This window comes from Styela clava, chromosome 9 (assembly GCF_964204865.1).
Source record: "Styela clava chromosome 9, kaStyClav1.hap1.2, whole genome shotgun sequence".
Lineage (NCBI taxonomy): Eukaryota > Metazoa > Chordata > Ascidiacea > Stolidobranchia > Styelidae > Styela > Styela clava.
In genome coordinates this window covers 2,449,992-2,468,248 of record NC_135258.1, presented here as the reverse complement: position 1 = coordinate 2,468,248, position 18,257 = coordinate 2,449,992, and the positions used below count along the sequence as shown (strand labels likewise).

General features: G+C 37.1%; 1 protein-coding gene across 2 annotated transcripts in view; it reads left to right on the top strand.

The window, feature by feature from the left end:
• LOC120340107 (helicase ARIP4-like) overlaps positions 1-17,775 on the top strand; it is a 46,462-nt gene extending 28,687 nt beyond the window's left edge. Inside the window, exons 11-28 of one of the 2 annotated variants that reach the window (XM_078115812.1) lie at positions 544-609; positions 1,746-1,867; positions 2,531-2,679; positions 3,923-4,119; positions 5,258-5,435; positions 6,066-6,226; positions 6,542-6,671; positions 8,069-8,274; positions 9,081-9,209; positions 9,884-10,021; positions 10,856-10,923; positions 11,876-12,027; positions 12,677-12,783; positions 13,299-13,424; positions 13,694-13,781; positions 14,160-14,235; positions 14,719-14,909; positions 15,580-17,775. In XM_078115812.1, the coding sequence (XP_077971938.1) occupies positions 544-609; positions 1,746-1,867; positions 2,531-2,679; positions 3,923-4,119; positions 5,258-5,435; positions 6,066-6,226; positions 6,542-6,671; positions 8,069-8,274; positions 9,081-9,209; positions 9,884-10,021; positions 10,856-10,923; positions 11,876-12,027; positions 12,677-12,783; positions 13,299-13,424; positions 13,694-13,781; positions 14,160-14,235; positions 14,719-14,909; positions 15,580-16,764 (3,469 nt within the window). In that variant the 3' untranslated portion in view covers positions 16,765-17,775. Of the gene's footprint in view, positions 1-543; positions 610-1,745; positions 1,868-2,530; positions 2,680-3,922; positions 4,120-5,257; positions 5,436-6,065; positions 6,227-6,511; positions 6,672-8,068; positions 8,275-9,080; positions 9,210-9,883; positions 10,022-10,855; positions 10,924-11,875; positions 12,028-12,676; positions 12,784-13,298; positions 13,425-13,693; positions 13,782-14,159; positions 14,236-14,718; positions 14,910-15,579 lie in introns of both variants that reach the window. The other variant, XM_078115811.1, reaches the window with a different exon arrangement.
• Positions 17,776-18,257: the final 482 nt, after the last annotated feature.

Here is an 18,257-nt window from a genome sequence, read left to right as displayed (position 1 = left end):
ATTTTCGCTTTTTAAGCTTGCAAGGCATAGATGAAAGTGCCATCCACAAGCGATGAAACAAAGCAGTTCTTCATTTTTCTTTAAATTTGTTTTAAAATGATAATGTTATGGGTATTTTCAGACCTCTAAAAGTAGGGTGACTTACTGCCTTCTTCATCCTTATATTTTTATACTACCTTATACAGATAATGAACACTTGCATGCAACCGCTGGGCATGGTAAAAGCTATATAGTTTAAGGCATCCACTTGCAATATCATTGCCCATAGATTGGACATGATCGGCTCGTTTGGTAATGCAATCTGGCCCGCCTGATGCTGCCACAACCGAATAAAACCGAATTTTGATGTTTTAGCTAGGAAATAACTCGAGAAATTTGTTTTAACACTGCAAATATTGTTCATTAAATGTAACTTTTTTCGTCACACATACATGGCCCGACAAAATAGTCGGGCAAAATTTTTGGCCCCTGGTTTAAAAACCTTCCCCAATCTGCAATAGATCACTGTTTTTAAATCAAATATATTTTCATCCATTTTTTCAGAGCGCAAGTAATATCATCATGGAGAGCGGAGGGAGGTGTTTTGTTGATGGGATATGAAATGTTCAGGTAATTATTCATTCTCATAAGTTCTAAAGAGTATTTGGTATTCCCATATTGTGAGTTGAATGGGAACATAACATTTTTGCGCTTTTGGTATATGGGAACATGGCATTATTGTGCTTATTATTTTTCTAAGTTGAAAGGGAATATAACTGTTTGCACTTATGCTATTTATTTTTTTTACTAAGATGAATGGGAGCATAACAATTTTGAGATTTAGTATTTGATATTTTTTGGATGGCAGCACAATATTTTTATTCTCCTAAGCTGAATGGCAACATACCATTTTGTGCTTTGGAAACATAACATTTTTATGCTTGTGGAATTTAATATTTTCCTAAGGTGAATGGGAACATAACATTTTTGTGTATGGAATTTATTATTTCCCCAAGTTGAATGGGAACATAACATTTTTATGCGTATGGGATTTATTATTTTCCCAGGTCGAATGGGAACATACAATTTTTTCGCTTATGGAATTTATTATTTTCCTAAGTTAAATGGGAACATAGCATTTTTGCGCTCATGGAATTCATTATTTTCCCAAGTTAATTGGGATTATAACAACTCAGCGCTTTTTTTCCAAGTTGAATGGGAACATATGGGATCTATTATTTTCTCGAGTTGAATGACGGCATGATATTTTTGTGCTCTTGGTATTCATTATTTTCCCAATTCGAATGGAAACATAACATTTTTGTGCTTATGGAATTTTTCATTTTTCCAGTTGATTGGGAACATAACATTTTTATGCATATGGGATTTATTATTTTCCCAACTTGAAATGGGAACATAACATTTTTGCGCTGATCGAATTTATTATTTTCCCAAGTTGAATGGGAACATAACATTTTCGCACACATGGAATTTTTTATTTTTTCAGTTGAATGGGAACATACATTTTTACGTATATGGGATCTATTATTTTCCCAACTTGAATGGAAACATAACAATTTTGCACTTATGGAATTTATTATTTCGCGCTTATGGAATTTTTCATTTATCCATTTGAATGGGAACATAACATTTTTACGCGTATAGGATCTGTTATTTTCTCGATTTGAATAGGAACATAACAATTTTCCGCTTTGGTGTTTTATATTTTCAAAGAGATCAATCTTTTATTATCTTTCCAATCTCAGGTTACTGACAAATCAAAAACTGAGACGAAGACGGCGAAAAAAGACGAAGAACCGACCATTAGGTGACGTAATTGAAACGATAGACCTTGATGAAGAAGATAGGATTGCGGAATTAACTTCAGGCATGTTTTTGATTTGTGGTTATGAGAAGGAATAAATATTTCTAGTGTGATCCGTAGAATACATCTTAGATTCTCGAAGTGTTGCGGGGTAACAATACATTTATTTTTATACGCTTATTGTGAGGCTCTGTAAATGGCCTCTTTACAGGATCCGTAACACCAAAAGTTTGAGATATATAACATAACACTTTATATAACACCAGGGGGTTAAATGAATATTTCAGTAAAGTTTGCTGTGATATATTTTTTAAACTAAGCTGTTGTGTCGTTCAACTTTTTCTTTTCCCACCCATCGTCCCTATTTGATTTTAATGTCAAATCCAAAGTACTTTAAACAAATTCAACCAATTTATAGGCAAGATCTATAGTCTTTCTTCTCATTTGGACCTTTCTTGTTGCTATGTGACAAATTCAAACATCGTGGATATCATATCAAACGATTTACTGGTTAAAAAATCCCATACTCGACATGGACTGATAACCAGACAAGACGCCGTGGTTTGTCATATGATTAAGTCGTCTTAGCGTCTCTCCTCTCCTCCGAGATAAATCCCATCCTATAGTAAGTTGCATGCTATGAAATATGTTAACTATCTTCTAATAGTCAGAAATTTTAATAAAACACTTACCAAGTTTCTAAACTTGTAACATAATTTGTGACAGAAATTTATGAGAACCTTGTGAAGCCAGGACCTGACTTGATAGTCTGCGATGAAGGTCATCGTATTAAGAACAGCCACGCCAGTATTTCTCAAGCATTGAAACAAATCGCCACTAGGAGAAGAATAGTATTGACTGGGTACCCACTTCAGGTTGGTATTGGTTGTTTATTTTAGATTTTTATATGCAATGTTTGTATCAGGGGTGGGCCGGTTACCGGTTACCTGGCCAGATGCTCAAAACCCATTTGAAACTATTGGTTAAAAATAGTTTATTTACAATTAACTAGAATAACAGCTAGTGTACCAACCAAGTGGCACATTATATTCAGGTGCAGATAATACGTGGGGAGGGGCTCCTGAAGTATGCGAACCAAGATGGCGGACATCGGAATGTAATATGTGTACTAGGTTAGGTAGGGTTAGGCCATATTTTTAGGTTCAAATACTACGAGAGGCACTTGGCTAGTCTTCGAACTCATAGTAGGACTAAAATAAGGGAAAATGGAATAAAATTATGGCCTAACCCTAACCTGTTACCCATGCTACGTTTCGATGTCCGCCATCTTGGTTCGCATACTTCAGGAGCACCCGTGGGGAATTACGGTTTGTATTTTAGCTGACGATTCGTTATTTTCATTGATATTTATATCCATAAATGCTATAGTCGTGATTTGTAAAGGCATGAGTGGGCAAGATAAAACACTTCGGTGAGCTGTAATTCGCTCCACCCCCAATGTAGATTGCTACGCTGGATTGTTGTTTGTGGGTTTCCTCGGCAATTGATTGCAAATTTTATTTGCTCAGGATTATTACTAGAAGTCTATGTTTTTTCACATTTGTACGGAGTCCATTACGACCTAAAATGTCACTCAAATTTTGTGCTATTTTTTTTTCGATGGAATACGAACACTTTCATAATTTCATGAGCATAATTTATGGTCACAATTCAGTTTTCTGATAATCGAAAGCTGTGGACAAAGTTGTAATATTCTTCAGCTGGGAGCTGGAGACGAATTTTCTTCCAACCTTGAGTTGGGGTCTGTTATGAATTCCCCTAGCATTGCAATCCTGTCAGTGACCCTGTTTAAAGCAGCCTATTCCAAACGAGGAATTTTTGCTTTTTATGGGAAGGAAACAATATTTATTATGTTTTTTCACTCAAGTCCATGCTTCTGAAAACAAATCTCTGGCTAACTAATCCCATACCATACCTGACATGAACTGGTAACAAGACGAGAGTTCACGGTTTGCCATATGATTGAGCCGTCTTATCAGCTTTTCTTTTTACTGGGAGAAATATGTAAATCCTATCCTAATATTGTTCAAAAAAGGCTGAGAACCATTATCTGAAAGATTTCTTCAATTTCTAACCAGCTGTTCTACTCTGTTTCAGAACAACCTATTAGAGTACTGGTGCATGGTGGATTTCGTTCGTCCAAATTTTCTCGGGACAAAGCAAGAATTCTCGAATATGTTTGAGCGGCCGATTTGTAACGGACAATGTGCAGACAGTAACGAATCTGACATCAGGTTAATGAGATTCAGGTCGCACGTCCTTCATTCGTTACTCAAAGGGTTCGTTCAAAGAAGGTGGGTGATTGTTACTTATCGATTTTAATCAGTAAGTATGTTGATAGGTATTTGTCTGTATGTCTGTTTGTCTGTCTGTTGGATGCACGCGATATCTCACGAAAGCGAGATTGAATCTGCTCCAGATTTTGCATGTGCATTCATCTTATCTCGGACCAAAAGCCTATTGATTTTGGGCGAATTATGTTGTATAATTAGCGAGTTATTAATTAATTAGTGATGGGACACAAGGTGTCACTATGGAGTAAGAGCGCTGTTTTGGGGGATCCCCTAACTTTTGATCGATAAGTCTTTGGTCTCTGACCGATATTCTCGTTTTAGTATTATTGATGTGATATATTACTTTGAACACAGAGTGGAAGGATATTTGGCTAAATTATTGGATACTCTCGAAGTATGAGAACCAAGATGGCCGACAGTGGTATGTGTACCAGGTTAGGCCATAATTTTATTCCAATTTTCCTTATTTCTGTTTAAATACGAGTTCGGGACTAGCCGAGTGACTCCCGTAGTAATTGTACCTGAAATTCTGGCCTAACCCTAACCTGGTACACATACTATGCTCCGGTGTCCGCCATCTTGTTTCACATACTTCAGAAGTACCAATCATTGTTGCGATGATCCCTATTCCAATGGTTCAAATCCTATGTCCAGCTCACCTGAAGTGTAATAAAATGGGTAGTCAATACTGAAGTGGAAGAATTCCTCTAAAACAGAATTCAAAACTTAGAAAATTAAAATACGACATAGAATTCGTAATGTGGTTTCAAGTAAATTTTTTATTACATTTTGGGTCTTGCCAAGTACACTATAACTGCTTAAATAGCGCCAAGCAAATACGTGGTGTGAAAATATAATCCAAATCATCATTGTTTTCTAAATTAGAGTTCGTCTTGCGCGAACACAATACGCTGAACTGTACATACCTGATTAGTTGAAAATTGACTAGGTTTGATTTGAACTAAACGCCTGTTTCAAGATTTTTTTTTCTGCGCTATACAGACTTTTTTAGTTACATCAAAATTTCACATCATATTTACGTTTGACATTATTTAAGCAGTTACAGCGTTCATTTCACCTAACGGTATGTCGTTCACTTCAGTAGACCTCATGTTTTATATACACCTTTGCTCTCCAGGTCTCATGTAGTTCTCAAAGATTCTCTTCCACCGAAAGAAGAATACGTCTTAATGATCCGGTTTTCTCCCTGGCAAAAGAAACTGTACAATCACTTCATCAAGATGCAGAAAGAGAGTGGATCAGGCAGTTGGTGTAGTTCTCTCAATCCAATCAAAGCTTTCTCCATATGTTGTAAGGTAAGCTGTGATAAGTGAATGTTATATTTTGCCGATTGGTTTAAATACTGTCTTTCCCCAAAAATAAGGGTACTCCCGAAGTGTGTGTGCCAGGTTAGATTCCGATTTTTCTTATTTTAGTTCTTTTAAGAGTTCGGTGACTGTCTGTCTTAGCCAAGCGAATATATCCCCTGTCCATCGGTTTCAGTTCCTTTACACAAATTGATTGGTATTCATACTTCAGAGCGCCAAAATAAAAACCAAGCCTTAAAATGAAAGCTAGTCTGACCTAATCTGAAAATCCTGAATTTCAAAATAATTTTAATATAAGCTCTCCTTAAAATAAGACCTAATCGATAGCATGAAATCTTTTTTGTTATTTATAAGTAAATGGATACCAGTCTTCATAATTTATATATTTAAAAATCTCGTAATTCTCTACTTTGTAATTTTGTTTTTTTGTAGATGAAAATATAAGACATCCCTCAAAATTTCCTTTTTCTTGGTACAAAATTCCTAGTGGATTAGTATGAACAGGCCGACTTTAAGAATCAAACAGCTGTATTGAGTAGTTCAAAAGTCCTTCCGAAATTATTTTTTTGTGATATTTTGGCATTTTTTTGGTACTTATACTTAACTTATACTTTTTAGATTTGGAACCACCCTGATGTCTTGTACCGCACTGTGGTTCGTAAGACAATCGAAGAGCAGCAACAGAACAACGATAGTTTACTGGATAACGACCTTGACCTACCTGATGCAATTTTAGACGGAGTTTTGTCGAAGAAAAGGCGACAGAAAAAAGATATAAGGTGATTAATTTGGAGATTTTTGGCGCTCCAGAAGTATGTATTTTCAAGTTGTGTAAAGGGACTGGAACCTATGGGTAGGGGGTATTTTCACTTGGCTAACACAGACAGTCTTCGAACTAGTAATAGAATTGAAATAAGGAAAATCGGAATAAATTTATGTCCTAACCCTAACCTGGTACACATACCATGGGAGTATCCATAAATCTACGATTGGTAGAAAAATAAAACGTTCGATGTCGGTATAGCTAGCTTTTACATTTCTTTAAAACACATTTTAATATCCAGCAACATTTTGCTGTCGGATATTTGTTCCAGGTCGACTCCAACCACCACCGCCACAACAACCTCATCAACAAATCCTGCAGAAAACGGAAAACTTGTTCAATCCGTCGGTTTTAATCCTTTCGGATCGGAAGAAAAGGACAAAGGAATTAATTATGAATGGGTAAGAGTGGATGTTCCGGTGGGCAAAATTTTTTAATATGAGAGCCGCATGCAGCAAGTCAGAAATATGTGATATGTGATGTTGGAATTATTAATATTAGATTACTGTGAACTGAAAAGAACTTTACACAAACTTATAATAACAATATTGCAAAGTATATATTCTTCAACCGCTTAAAGAATTAAAAAAAAAACTGTTACGCTACAGTTTCTCTTAGTTAAATTTAGATAATATATAATTATTGCCAGCGATAAGAGCTGCATAAAAACTCCATGCCGCGGTTTGCCCATTGTATGTGTATGTACTGAATCAAATTTTATATCGGGGCCAACCAGTCAGAGACCAAGAGCCGCATTTCGTATGTTATTACTGTGAAGAGCCACAATACACACATAAACATCAAGTTATACCTTTATTCAGCTCTGCTAGAATGCTAATTTATTGTAAATATCACTAACCAACATGATTATGACAGAAATTTACAAGCCATTTATTGTTATACATGGTACTTAGTGGGACTGAAAATAATTTTTTTGGAGGTCATAGTAATAAATGTGTATCGCTAGAATGATCAAAACCCGGTACTCCCGTAGTATGTGTACCAGGTTGGGGTGCTACCTATTCCCACCGTTCATTACCTTTTGAAGTGGGACTCCATATTTACTACATATTGTGGAAGACTTAGCTTAGCAATTATTTTTAGTAAGCGACGATAGATTTTATGTGGGTGTCATAGTAATAGAGCGCGGGGGTTAAAAAGTTATAATGGAAAAATATGTGGTTTTAATTAGGCTGTTGGGTTTGGAAATTTTAATTGGATTCAGAGTCATATTTGGGCGCTCCGGAAGTATTCGCACCAAGATGACGCACAACCTGAATAACCCTAACCTGGTACACATACTTTGTTCAGGTTGTGCGTCATCTTGGTACGAATATTTCGGAAGCACCCATATTTGCATTAATAAGACAACTCAGTGGTTCCAAATTTATGGACATGAAGTAGTACAGGTATGCAATCTGTCGAAGTAGCCTACTGGTACCGTATTGCAGCTTAGCAGCAGAATTGTGAAAGGGAAACCGCCACAAAGAGCGCAATTTTAAATTTTGAAGATGTCATCTCATACAAAAACTGATGTATAGCTAGGATGATCAAAAACCTAACACAAGCGTCGTAATATAAATACGCTTCCACCGGCTTACTTGATCTGCCTATAATGGAAAATTTGATTTAGGAGTTGGCAACGCCAAACCGTAAGAATTACAGCTCCCAAAAATTGTTATATTTCCGTACATTGTTTTCCAGAACTTATACAGATTCCTAAAAAGTTGGTTAATACCATATTTGTGTATGAACAGCAATACAAAATATTATAAATATAAAACCTTTTCTTTGACAGGCGAAAGAACTTCTTCATGACTACGTTCCTGATCGTCTAGAATTGTCCGGAAAAATGTTGATTTTGATGCAAATAATTCACCACTCAGTGGCCTCAGGAGATAAATTACTCGTGTTTAGTCAGTCGCTGACAACATTGACGCTGATTGAAGAGTTTTTAAATGAAATGAACGTGCCAAACCCCCCGGGGACACCCCAGTTGCAAAGGTATGTTGATTTTAGCTGAATTGCCAAATTAAAGTTCAAATTGAAAATCAAAGTTAAATATGCCTTGTGTACATAGGTTTCAGTCTCTTTACACAACTCGATGTAAAGTGGGCAAACAAAATCAGTGGTTATCCCGAAGTATGTCAACCAAGATGGCAGACACCGGAACGTAGTATGTGTACCGGGTTAGGGTTAGGCCAGAATTTCAGGTACGAATACTACGGGAGTCTCTTGGCTAGTCCTCGAACTCGTAATAGAACCATAAAAAGGAAAATTGGAATAAAATTATGGCCTAACCCTGACCTGGTACACATACTACTTTCCGGTGTCCGCCATCTTGATTCACAACATACTTCGGGAGTACCACTAATTTTGTTTACCCACTTTACATCAAGTTGTGTAAAGGGACTGAAACCTAAAGGCAGGGGGTATATTCACTTGGCTAACACAGACAGTCCCCAAACTCGTAATAGAACTAAAATAAGGGAAATTGGAACAAAATTATAGCCTAACCCTGACCTGGTACACATACTACTTTCCGGTGTCCGCCATCTTGGTTCACATACTTCGGTATAACCACTAATTTTGTTTGCCCACTTTACATCAATTTGTGTAAAGGGACTGAAACCTATAGGCAGGGGGTATATTCACCTGGCTAACACAGACAGTCCCCGAATTCGAATTCGTAATAGAACCAAAATAAGGAAAATTGGAACAAAATGATGGCCTAACGCTAACCTGGTACACACACACCGCACACTTTTTCTGTTAAAAATGAAAGTCTCAAAACAACGTTTTCTTTCTAGGAAATGGCGAAAAAATGAATCCTACTTTCGACTGGACGGCAACACCAACACTGCTGTTCGGGAAAAAATGATCCAGATGTTCAATGCAAAAGATAACAATACCGTTCATTTGTTTCTGCTTTCTACAAGGTAAATAAATGTTCATTGAAGCGTAACTAGTCAGAACTTTTGTCCTCATTAGAGATACCATAGCTGCTGTTATGTTGTGCTGTGGGACTATTGAACACCTCCTAAGGGGTGGAAGATGAAAGTTTGGTACGGCCGCTTGCATACCAGTCTGGCATTGAAATATTAAAAACCTAAAGTAAGGTAAAATCAGGCACATGAAAATGTAAATCCAACTCCAGAGTAATGTTAGATTTATGAACATAATGTATTTTAAGATTTATACATGTAATAAAGACAGAATCTTGCAACTTCTAAATTAGCCTTGTTTTTTTTTAGGAAGGAATTTGAGGCTAGGGTAGATTTAGGAGAAAATAAAGGTGTTCCAGAAGTTTATGTACCAAGATGTCGCACAACCTGAATCATAACCAGTACACACATACTATGTTCAGGTTGTGCGACATGTTGGTGCACATACTTCTGGAGCTCCAAAATAAATTTATAACATAAAAAGGTTATTGTGATATTGGCTATTAAAACAGATTCACAAGCTGCAAAATAACAGTTTCTAAATGGTGGCAACAAAACTCTCAATGGGTGCTAGCAATTATGAATTAATTTGTCTATTTTTAGTTCAACAATATACTGCCAAATTTTCTTAATCTATCACTTTACTCAATTTATTTCCAAACTTTTAGAGCTGGCTGTCTTGGCATCAATCTCATCGGAGCAAATCGTGTTGTTGTGTTCGATATCTCTTGGAACCCTTGCCATGATGCACAGGCAGTCTGCCGGGTTTATCGGTATGGACAGAAAAAGAAATGTCTCATATATAGGTAAGTTGTTAATGTTGAATTAATATTGAAATTAATCTAAAATCCATCGATGTTGAAGGGGCTTCGAAAAACCATTAACGTAGACCCATAGTACTTATGTCATTTAAATCAGCGCTTCCCAAACTCTTAAGCTCTCGACCCCTTTCAATATTTTGCAAATCCTGTTTAGTCGGCATCGCGATGCAAGCGCACTGCTTCTCGGGTCTTGCAATCAAAGTTGTCATTGTTATGCAAGCGTGCTTTTCCCAATCTAAGTATTCTATCGAAATCGTGAGATTTATGTTTTGCACTAGTTATAATGATTGCGTTTCGAATCAAATGTATAAAAAAGATATAATATAGATATATTACTTTGTGAAAAATTGGTGTACTTTTTGCGACCCCTAAAATTCATTGCGTGCCTCTCTGCGGGTTCGCAACTTGCAGTTCGGGAAGCCCCGATCTTAATCAGTTATTTTCAACTTTTATTCTATCGTGGCCTGTTCTTCAGTGTCAAGAGAAATCTTAGGCTCATGAAGCCTTTAATTGAGTCACGATAAACGAAGACTCTGTGGCCACAGAAGTGATCTGTGGTTTATCAGACGGAGGGGGTCACGCCTCTTGTAACCCCAAATGCCCTCCTCAGTCTGACTGAGTCAGACCTATAACTCTGATTATTCCCACACCATACATGTAACTGATGTATGGTATGATGATGGAATGTAACTGATCACCTGAGGCAATCGTTCATCTTATATTCAGCTGTCTTATCACCTTTTCTCCTCTGTTATATGCAAAAAATACTACCCTACGAATATTGTCTTTTTGTATCCAACTAAATTTCTCTCATTTCAGGTTGATTTGCGATCAGTCCATGGAAAAGAAAATTTATGATCGGCAAATCTCAAAGCAAGGAATGTCTGGTGAGTTTTTAATTCAGGCTGTAGATCTGTGTTTTTCAAACGGTGGGGACAAGTTTCTGAGAGGCCGTGAAGTTGATTAAAAAACAGTCTTACACTCCTTATTTTGGATATTTACATTTATTTATTTTGGTTTGGCATGTTTTTTCTCAATACTTGGGCTGTAATTAGGCTTCCCGCTGCTTGTCAGCAGGGAACCTATTGTATTCCTGTGTTTTATTATTATTATTTATTTATTCATTATTAATATTATTATTATTTATTTTTATTATTTTTTTTTCAAATTGGTCCTACAAACTTGAAATTCACCTCAAATGTGCAGAAGTTCTCAGCTAGCAATAAGATGCAAATTTTATGCATGACTGATCACGCTTTCACGCTCCAGTGAGCAAAACGCGTCTTCAGTTTTTTTTACGCGGGAAGCCTGTTAAAGCTGCACGCAGCTATAGTTGTATTTTAAAATTCCCAGTAGTCAGGGGCTTGTCAAATTTTTTTGTTGCCCTGGGCGAGTTTCTGATAATGATGCCCCTTATACTGCAACTACTAGAAAGCCTATTTTGAATAAATCCTGCGGTTTTGCTCAATTATGTGTATCTGGTTCTCCTGTAATGAAGTCTGCACACTCTTGATGTAGACCAGACTTGGGCAAGGGCAGGACCAGGCTTTTCGAGCAGGGGCCAAAAATTTGGCCCACCTAGACTGACGGGCCATGTAAGTGTGACTTAAAAGTTACATTTTATGAATAATAGTTACATCTTCACAAAATCAAAAGGGAAAAACAATAAGCCTCGTGCCAAATCTAAATTTAACCGCAATCTTAACAAATCTCTTGAGCTATTTTTAGCTAAAACATCAAAATTTGGTTTTAGTTATTTGGCCAGCGGGTCGTAGTTTGCCCACGTCAGGTATAGACCATGCAACAAGATTGAAAAACATAACATCGATCTAATTCCAGATCGCGTTGTCGACGAATTGAATCCAATTCAGAGTCTCGAACGACAGGACATCACGAAACTACTTGTCTACGATGACGAGGATCGACCGTTTGTTGATCTCTCTGAATGTGAGAAGGAATGCAGTGATATGACGTTAGTGAGCGCTTGCAAGGTGAATATCTTCATATTTTTTTTCTTTTGGATCAGAATGACATCGCCAAAATTGAGCCCAGTGCCTTCATGCCCAGTAGATGTTGACGGAAGTTTAGGCCATCCACTTGAAATGGGACTCCATATTTACTACATATTGTGGAAGACTTCCTTTTATCATATCCGTTTAAAAATGGTGTTTCGAATTATATAATTTTTAGTAAGCGACGTAACATACTCGCAATAAACCCCTGGTCTAAATCTGTGTTTCCCAACCTATGGGTCGCGATCTAATACTAGGCCGCCTGAAGACATGGGCTGGTAATTGCAAAAGAGGCCGTGGTACGCTATATGGTTAGGCCGTCTTATCGACTTCCCTTTTCCGGGATGAATAGGTAAATCCTATCTCAAGTCAAATATACTGTCATCTAAGATTATTACTTATCAATCTCGATCGGTAAGATGTTGATAGGTATTTGTCTGTCTGTCTGTTAGACACTTTCGTATCTTACGCGATATCTCACGAAAAGCGAGGATGAATCTGCTCGAAATTTTGCATGAATTATGTCGTATAATTAGCGAGTTATTAAGTAATTTTTTTTTTGGAAGATCGATAAGTCGGCGGTCTCCGATCGCTATCTCATTTTACAACTTGCCATATTTTCTTACAGACATACGGTCAATGGTTCACAAAGAAGCCATTTCACCATGAATCCCTTCTCATGGACTGCAAAGGTTCAAGGCTGACCAAAGCAGAGAAAAGAGCTGCTCAGAAAGGGTAGGTCTGGAGCAGGATGTGCGACGTTTTATTGATGGGCCATATAACCCACTTCAGACATTCATTTTTTTTCATACAAGTCTTTGTATAAGAAGTCACAGACTCTGTAAAGATCACAAGGCCACTTCTCTTCACAGTTGATTGGTCATGCTAAGTCTACTGTAACTGTTGACATCACTTTTCATGGTCAGTCATCTGTGACTGATGACATCACTGATCATGCTCAGCCATCTGTGAGTGATGACATCATTGGTGTAATAATGCAATTAACACCAACTACTATTTCAGTACCTCATAAACTTTCATGGCCTGTGCCCACGCCCCCATCCTCCTCCAAAGACTTGTGTGCTCTTGTGTTGCTTACAGTCAAAAATATTACCAAATTAGTGTAGTCATTGGCGGATGGTATATAGTTAAGGTTTGGATCGCGGGCCCCTATAAACATTCCATAGCTCATTATGGGGCCTAGATTCCAGTTTAAGAACCCTGTATTTAACGATTGTCCTATATTCTAGGTATGAGCAAGAAAAAAGAGCTGCCTCATCAACAAACTACAGTCGGCCTTCCTACGTCAGTTTCTACGCAGCTGCTGGATATCCTCGGAAAACTAAAGCCGGATCAAAAAGTATTTTTGCCCAGAGGTAAGTGATTGCTGCTGCGAGAGATTACGTAAATAACGGATTAATTACAAATTTGACGGCGACTCAACTTTTCCTTTTCAAAACTACGAAATAGAAATGAAATGTTAGTAATAGTGGAACCAAAAATTTAAGCAGTAGTTCTCAACCTTTTTAATCCATGTCTCCTTTTTAGAATTTGTGAAGTCTAGTGCCCACCTCAAAATAACTAGCTAACAGTAAGCTACATTCCATCTAATTTCCGTTTATTCCACTTTATTTTTTATTTGCAGCTCTACAACACCAGCTAGTGGCAGACCTGTTGCAAATGTCCGTCCAATTCAGTCGACGCCATATCCAATGAGAGTTGGCGGTTCAGCGGTAAGTTACATGACATTAAAGATTACTTTAAACCAGGGGTGTGCAACATGTAGCCTGCGTGTCAAATGTGGCCCACAAGGAAAAATTGTGCGGCTTGCAGAGAAGTGCCAATTTTGAATGGTGTCCTTGCGGAACGAATTTTTTTGTAAATATGTTAACAATTTATTAAGCGTTCAGACGTTCAATGATTATAAAAGAAGTTGGTATTTAAATACAAAAAGTCTTTTAAGCATTTCTAACAGTCTATCAAAGAAGACTTTTATACCACAGTATTCCGGCAATTGTTGATTTTTCAAGAGTCCACAGCCCTGTGACTAGTGTACTTGTATGAGTCCTAGTTTTTCACAAGAAATGCTTTCATGATTTCTTCTATTACAGGCCCCTACAGATTCTCAAATCATTGCTCATCTACAAAGAGCAGGAATCAATGTGCGAAAAACTATCGCCACAACAGGTATCTAGCATAAAATTTTTACATATTTTTTTGTCGCTACAGGAGTATGTGTACCAAGATGTCACACAACCTGAACATAGTATGTGTACCAGGTTAGGGTTCAGGTTGCGTGACATCTTGGTACACATACTTCGGGAGCGCCTTTTTCCATGTGAAAATGAGAGCTTATTATATGACTAATTATTAGACTTGGCAGTGTGTTGTACCATGCTAAGTGTTGAGAATATGCTTGGTCACTGCTCCTCTGATTACCCCATACGTGAGTTCGCAGTGTCGAATGCTGGGGAGATAGTTATGTGCAAGAAGATCCCTGAACTCCTTGCTGCCTCAGGGTGGTTCATGCAATAATTGCCATTTTCTTATGGCAAAAAAAGTTTTGATCCTCGAATAAATCCGTGCACAACAATATTGATCGGGTTATTTCGGCCATCGAGTATCCTTGTATAAATACAATTTGATCATTACTCTCTTTGTTTATTTCAGACATCCCTCTTCCTCAATCAGCTGCAGGTCCAAGCGCAAAACCCCTTGTTGCAGCTGGCGATTCGTTCTATATGATACAAGGCACCAAGGGAATGTATATTGGGACAACTACGGGAAGGATATTTGCGCTTAAATCTCATAAAGTTGATGAGGGGAAATCCCCCTCCCTTGTGAGAACACCTGGAGGGCAGGTAAAATGATGTGATTTATTTATGTGATATGTGTTCACACAAGTAGTTCACAGTAGCTAGGGTTATCACTGATACTTTCTTCATGTGATGTGTTTGTTTGACGTGTGTTCACATAAAATGTGCTCATAATAATAGGTTCATGAGATCACACACAACTGGCACGTGAGTTGTTTACGTTAGCTAAAAGTATCATGCGTTTTTCTGTGTGCAATTTGTTTATGTGACAGGCGTGTTCACATAATAAATGCTAAGTTTATGAGATCACACACAAAGTGCACATAAGTTGTTCGCATTAGCTCAAAATATTATATTCCTATGTGCTATTTGTTTATGTGATATGTGTGTTCACATACAATGCGTTCTTGATAAATAAATTTATGAGATCAAATACAAAGTGCACATAAGTTGTTGCTATTTGTTTATGTGACAGGCGTGTTCACATAATAAATGATAAGTTTATGAGATTACACACAAAGTGCGCATAAGTTGTTCGCATCAGCTGAAAATATTATATTTCTAAGTGCTGTTTGTTTATGTGACATGTGTGTTCACATAAAAATCCCGACGAAAAGATATCTGTTCCTTCCATATAATATTAGCTTCTTACATATTGCTAGATACCAGTTGCTGCTTTTTGTTTTCCAAAATTTCAATTTTGTTTTCTATTCAGGTGATAACATCTAAAGAGCATGAATCTCAACTGATCAAGGCCGCATTCAACTCTTTGCTTCGTCGAAACACTGGCACAAATCAACCAATCAGATATCCCTATTTGCCTCAACAACCAATCAGACCGCCGTATCCTCAAATAGGAAATTACCAGTCGTTTCCGCAACCAAGTAACTTACTGAGCATGATTGCTGGACAATCAGATGACTCTGCATCTTTGAGAAACCCGCAGAATATGACTCCGCAAATTTTACCAAATTTAACACAGATGCAACAAAATTCTTCAATCGGACAAAATCTTCAACTGACTCCGCAAAATTCACTAACGAATCTGCAAAATTTAGACATGACTCAGAAGAATTCAATGATGAATCCGCAAAATTATTCAACTATTAGTCGACAGTCGTCTATAGACCAACAAGCGTCCAATCAGAATCCGCTAATCTCATCTATCCTTACTCAGCAAAATTTAATGATGAATCAGCTTGTTCCAGGAGCGAATCAGCTAAATGCAGCCATGAGTCAGCGAAATTTAAATATGATGCAGCAAAATACTTTTCCGAGTCAGCAGAATTCTGCGGTCAATTCGTCATTATCCAACTTACTAAACTCTGAAAATTCTAGGAATGGTCAGCAAGGTCCTCAACAAGATGGCAGCAACATGGGTGCAATGAACCATGAGAGTGTTGCTATGGATACAGATTCTAATTCTAGTTTTCCAACGGTCACACAGCAAAACTCTGCAATTGAGATTTCCTCCTTAGCAGATTCAAACACGACGCATCAATTCAATTCGTATGGAATGATGAGTCATCAAACTGTACCAGGGTTGCCAGATTCTGTGAATTCGCAAAACATGCTGCTTCAAAATATGAGTCAGCAAATTGCGAACATGACACATGAAAACAATTACATGAGTCAGCAAAATTATCCAAGTATGAGTCAGCAAAATTTGAATTTGCCAAACTACGTTACAGAGTCAACGATTCAACAAAATAGTACGTTACCCCCTACATTTTTAAACTTAATAAGTCAGCTGAATGGAGCAAAAAGTGATCAAATGCACAATATTCACAAGCTAGATTCCGCTCTTTCTAACCAACAAACAGACTCAACTACTGGAACTGCCAATCAAACTGAAACGAACGATGCCTATTCGTCAATACAAGCTATGCCCACTGAGTAGAAAACCTGGTATACTCGTAGTATGTGTACCAGGTAATGTTAGGTCATAATTTCATTCCGATTTTCCTTATTACGAGTTCGGGGACTGTAAAGGGGACTGCCAAGTGGATATAACCCATGCCCATAGACTTCCGTCCCTTTACACAACTTCATGTAAAATAGGCGAATAAATTAGCTTAGCTTCATATTGGTACACACACTTATGGAAAGCCAAAAACCCCGCCCTTTCAATCGCACCTGATTCGTTGTCAACATGTCAATCAATCATCTTAATTCAAATGTTAGTAACACAGGTTGAATCTGACGCCCACCACCTCGTTCAAATTGGTTCTCAAACTTTTGATATTATGGAGCCTGTGAAGTAGTTGAATATTATTTACGGAGTTCCACGATGACACATTGTTACCTATATTAATCAATGTCCCGGAGTAGATTAAAATTTTGTATTTAAAAATATTCAATATTTCAACAAGTAAAAGGATAGCTTGTAGAACCTCTAGGTTTCTATTCCAGCTCTGAGGATTCGTTTGAAGCAATTGAGAAAATATGCCTTGCGTATCAATAGCTATTCTGAACTAAATTTTTCAGTTGCTACTTTTTATATTTTTCTTCATTTAGTATAATTGATTATTTATTTATTGCACTTTTTTTTCACTTTCAATTATTTGTATAACTTGTACTAAGGAATTTGTATGAAATATTTTTATGTTTTTCAAAGGAATTGGTCTTAATGGACTTTTAGTCCCAAAGCTGTAAACTAGTGTTTAATTTGATGATTTTAAATATATCTTGCTAGCCCCCCAAGCTTTTTTTGTGGGAAGGGGGAAGGACATTTTTTTTTTCAATATAACGCTTACGCTTCTTTGCTCAATCGTCATTCTGCAATTGAACCCCCTATCGCCAAAAAACTCAATCAGACCTTGCACAGCATTTTTTTTCAACAAGAAATTTATCACATTCGCTTATGGATCCCGAGAGGAAAAATAATTGCGATATTGTGTCAAAACAGCTGCTACACTGCAAAAGTGTTGATTACCGATGGTTAATTGTGTTGCGCAATCTGTGACATCAGTCCCGTTTCATTTTAGCCGCACCTCGTACTTTTGCTTTGCTTCGAACAAGGCCAGTTACTGATATCTAACAGAAGTCAGGTTATTGGTGAATTCCCTCACGATAGTCAAGAACGGAACAAAATAGTGTTGAAAAAGATAAACAAGCTCACTGCAGACGCTGCATAATGAATGATATACAGGGTGTCCATAACGTTTTCTTCACAATTTCAATTTTGTTTTGTTATGAAGTCAGTTCTCAATATATCATCTTACTTGACAAGGTTTGTTGTTTTTTAATCATTGTTTTAGTATTTTTACGAATATATATGACATATATATATATATATGGTATATGTACGAATATAAATGGTATCGATAAATTTCCTTGGCAATTTAAATAATTTCAAGACTTTATGGACACCCTATATATTTCAGAATTATA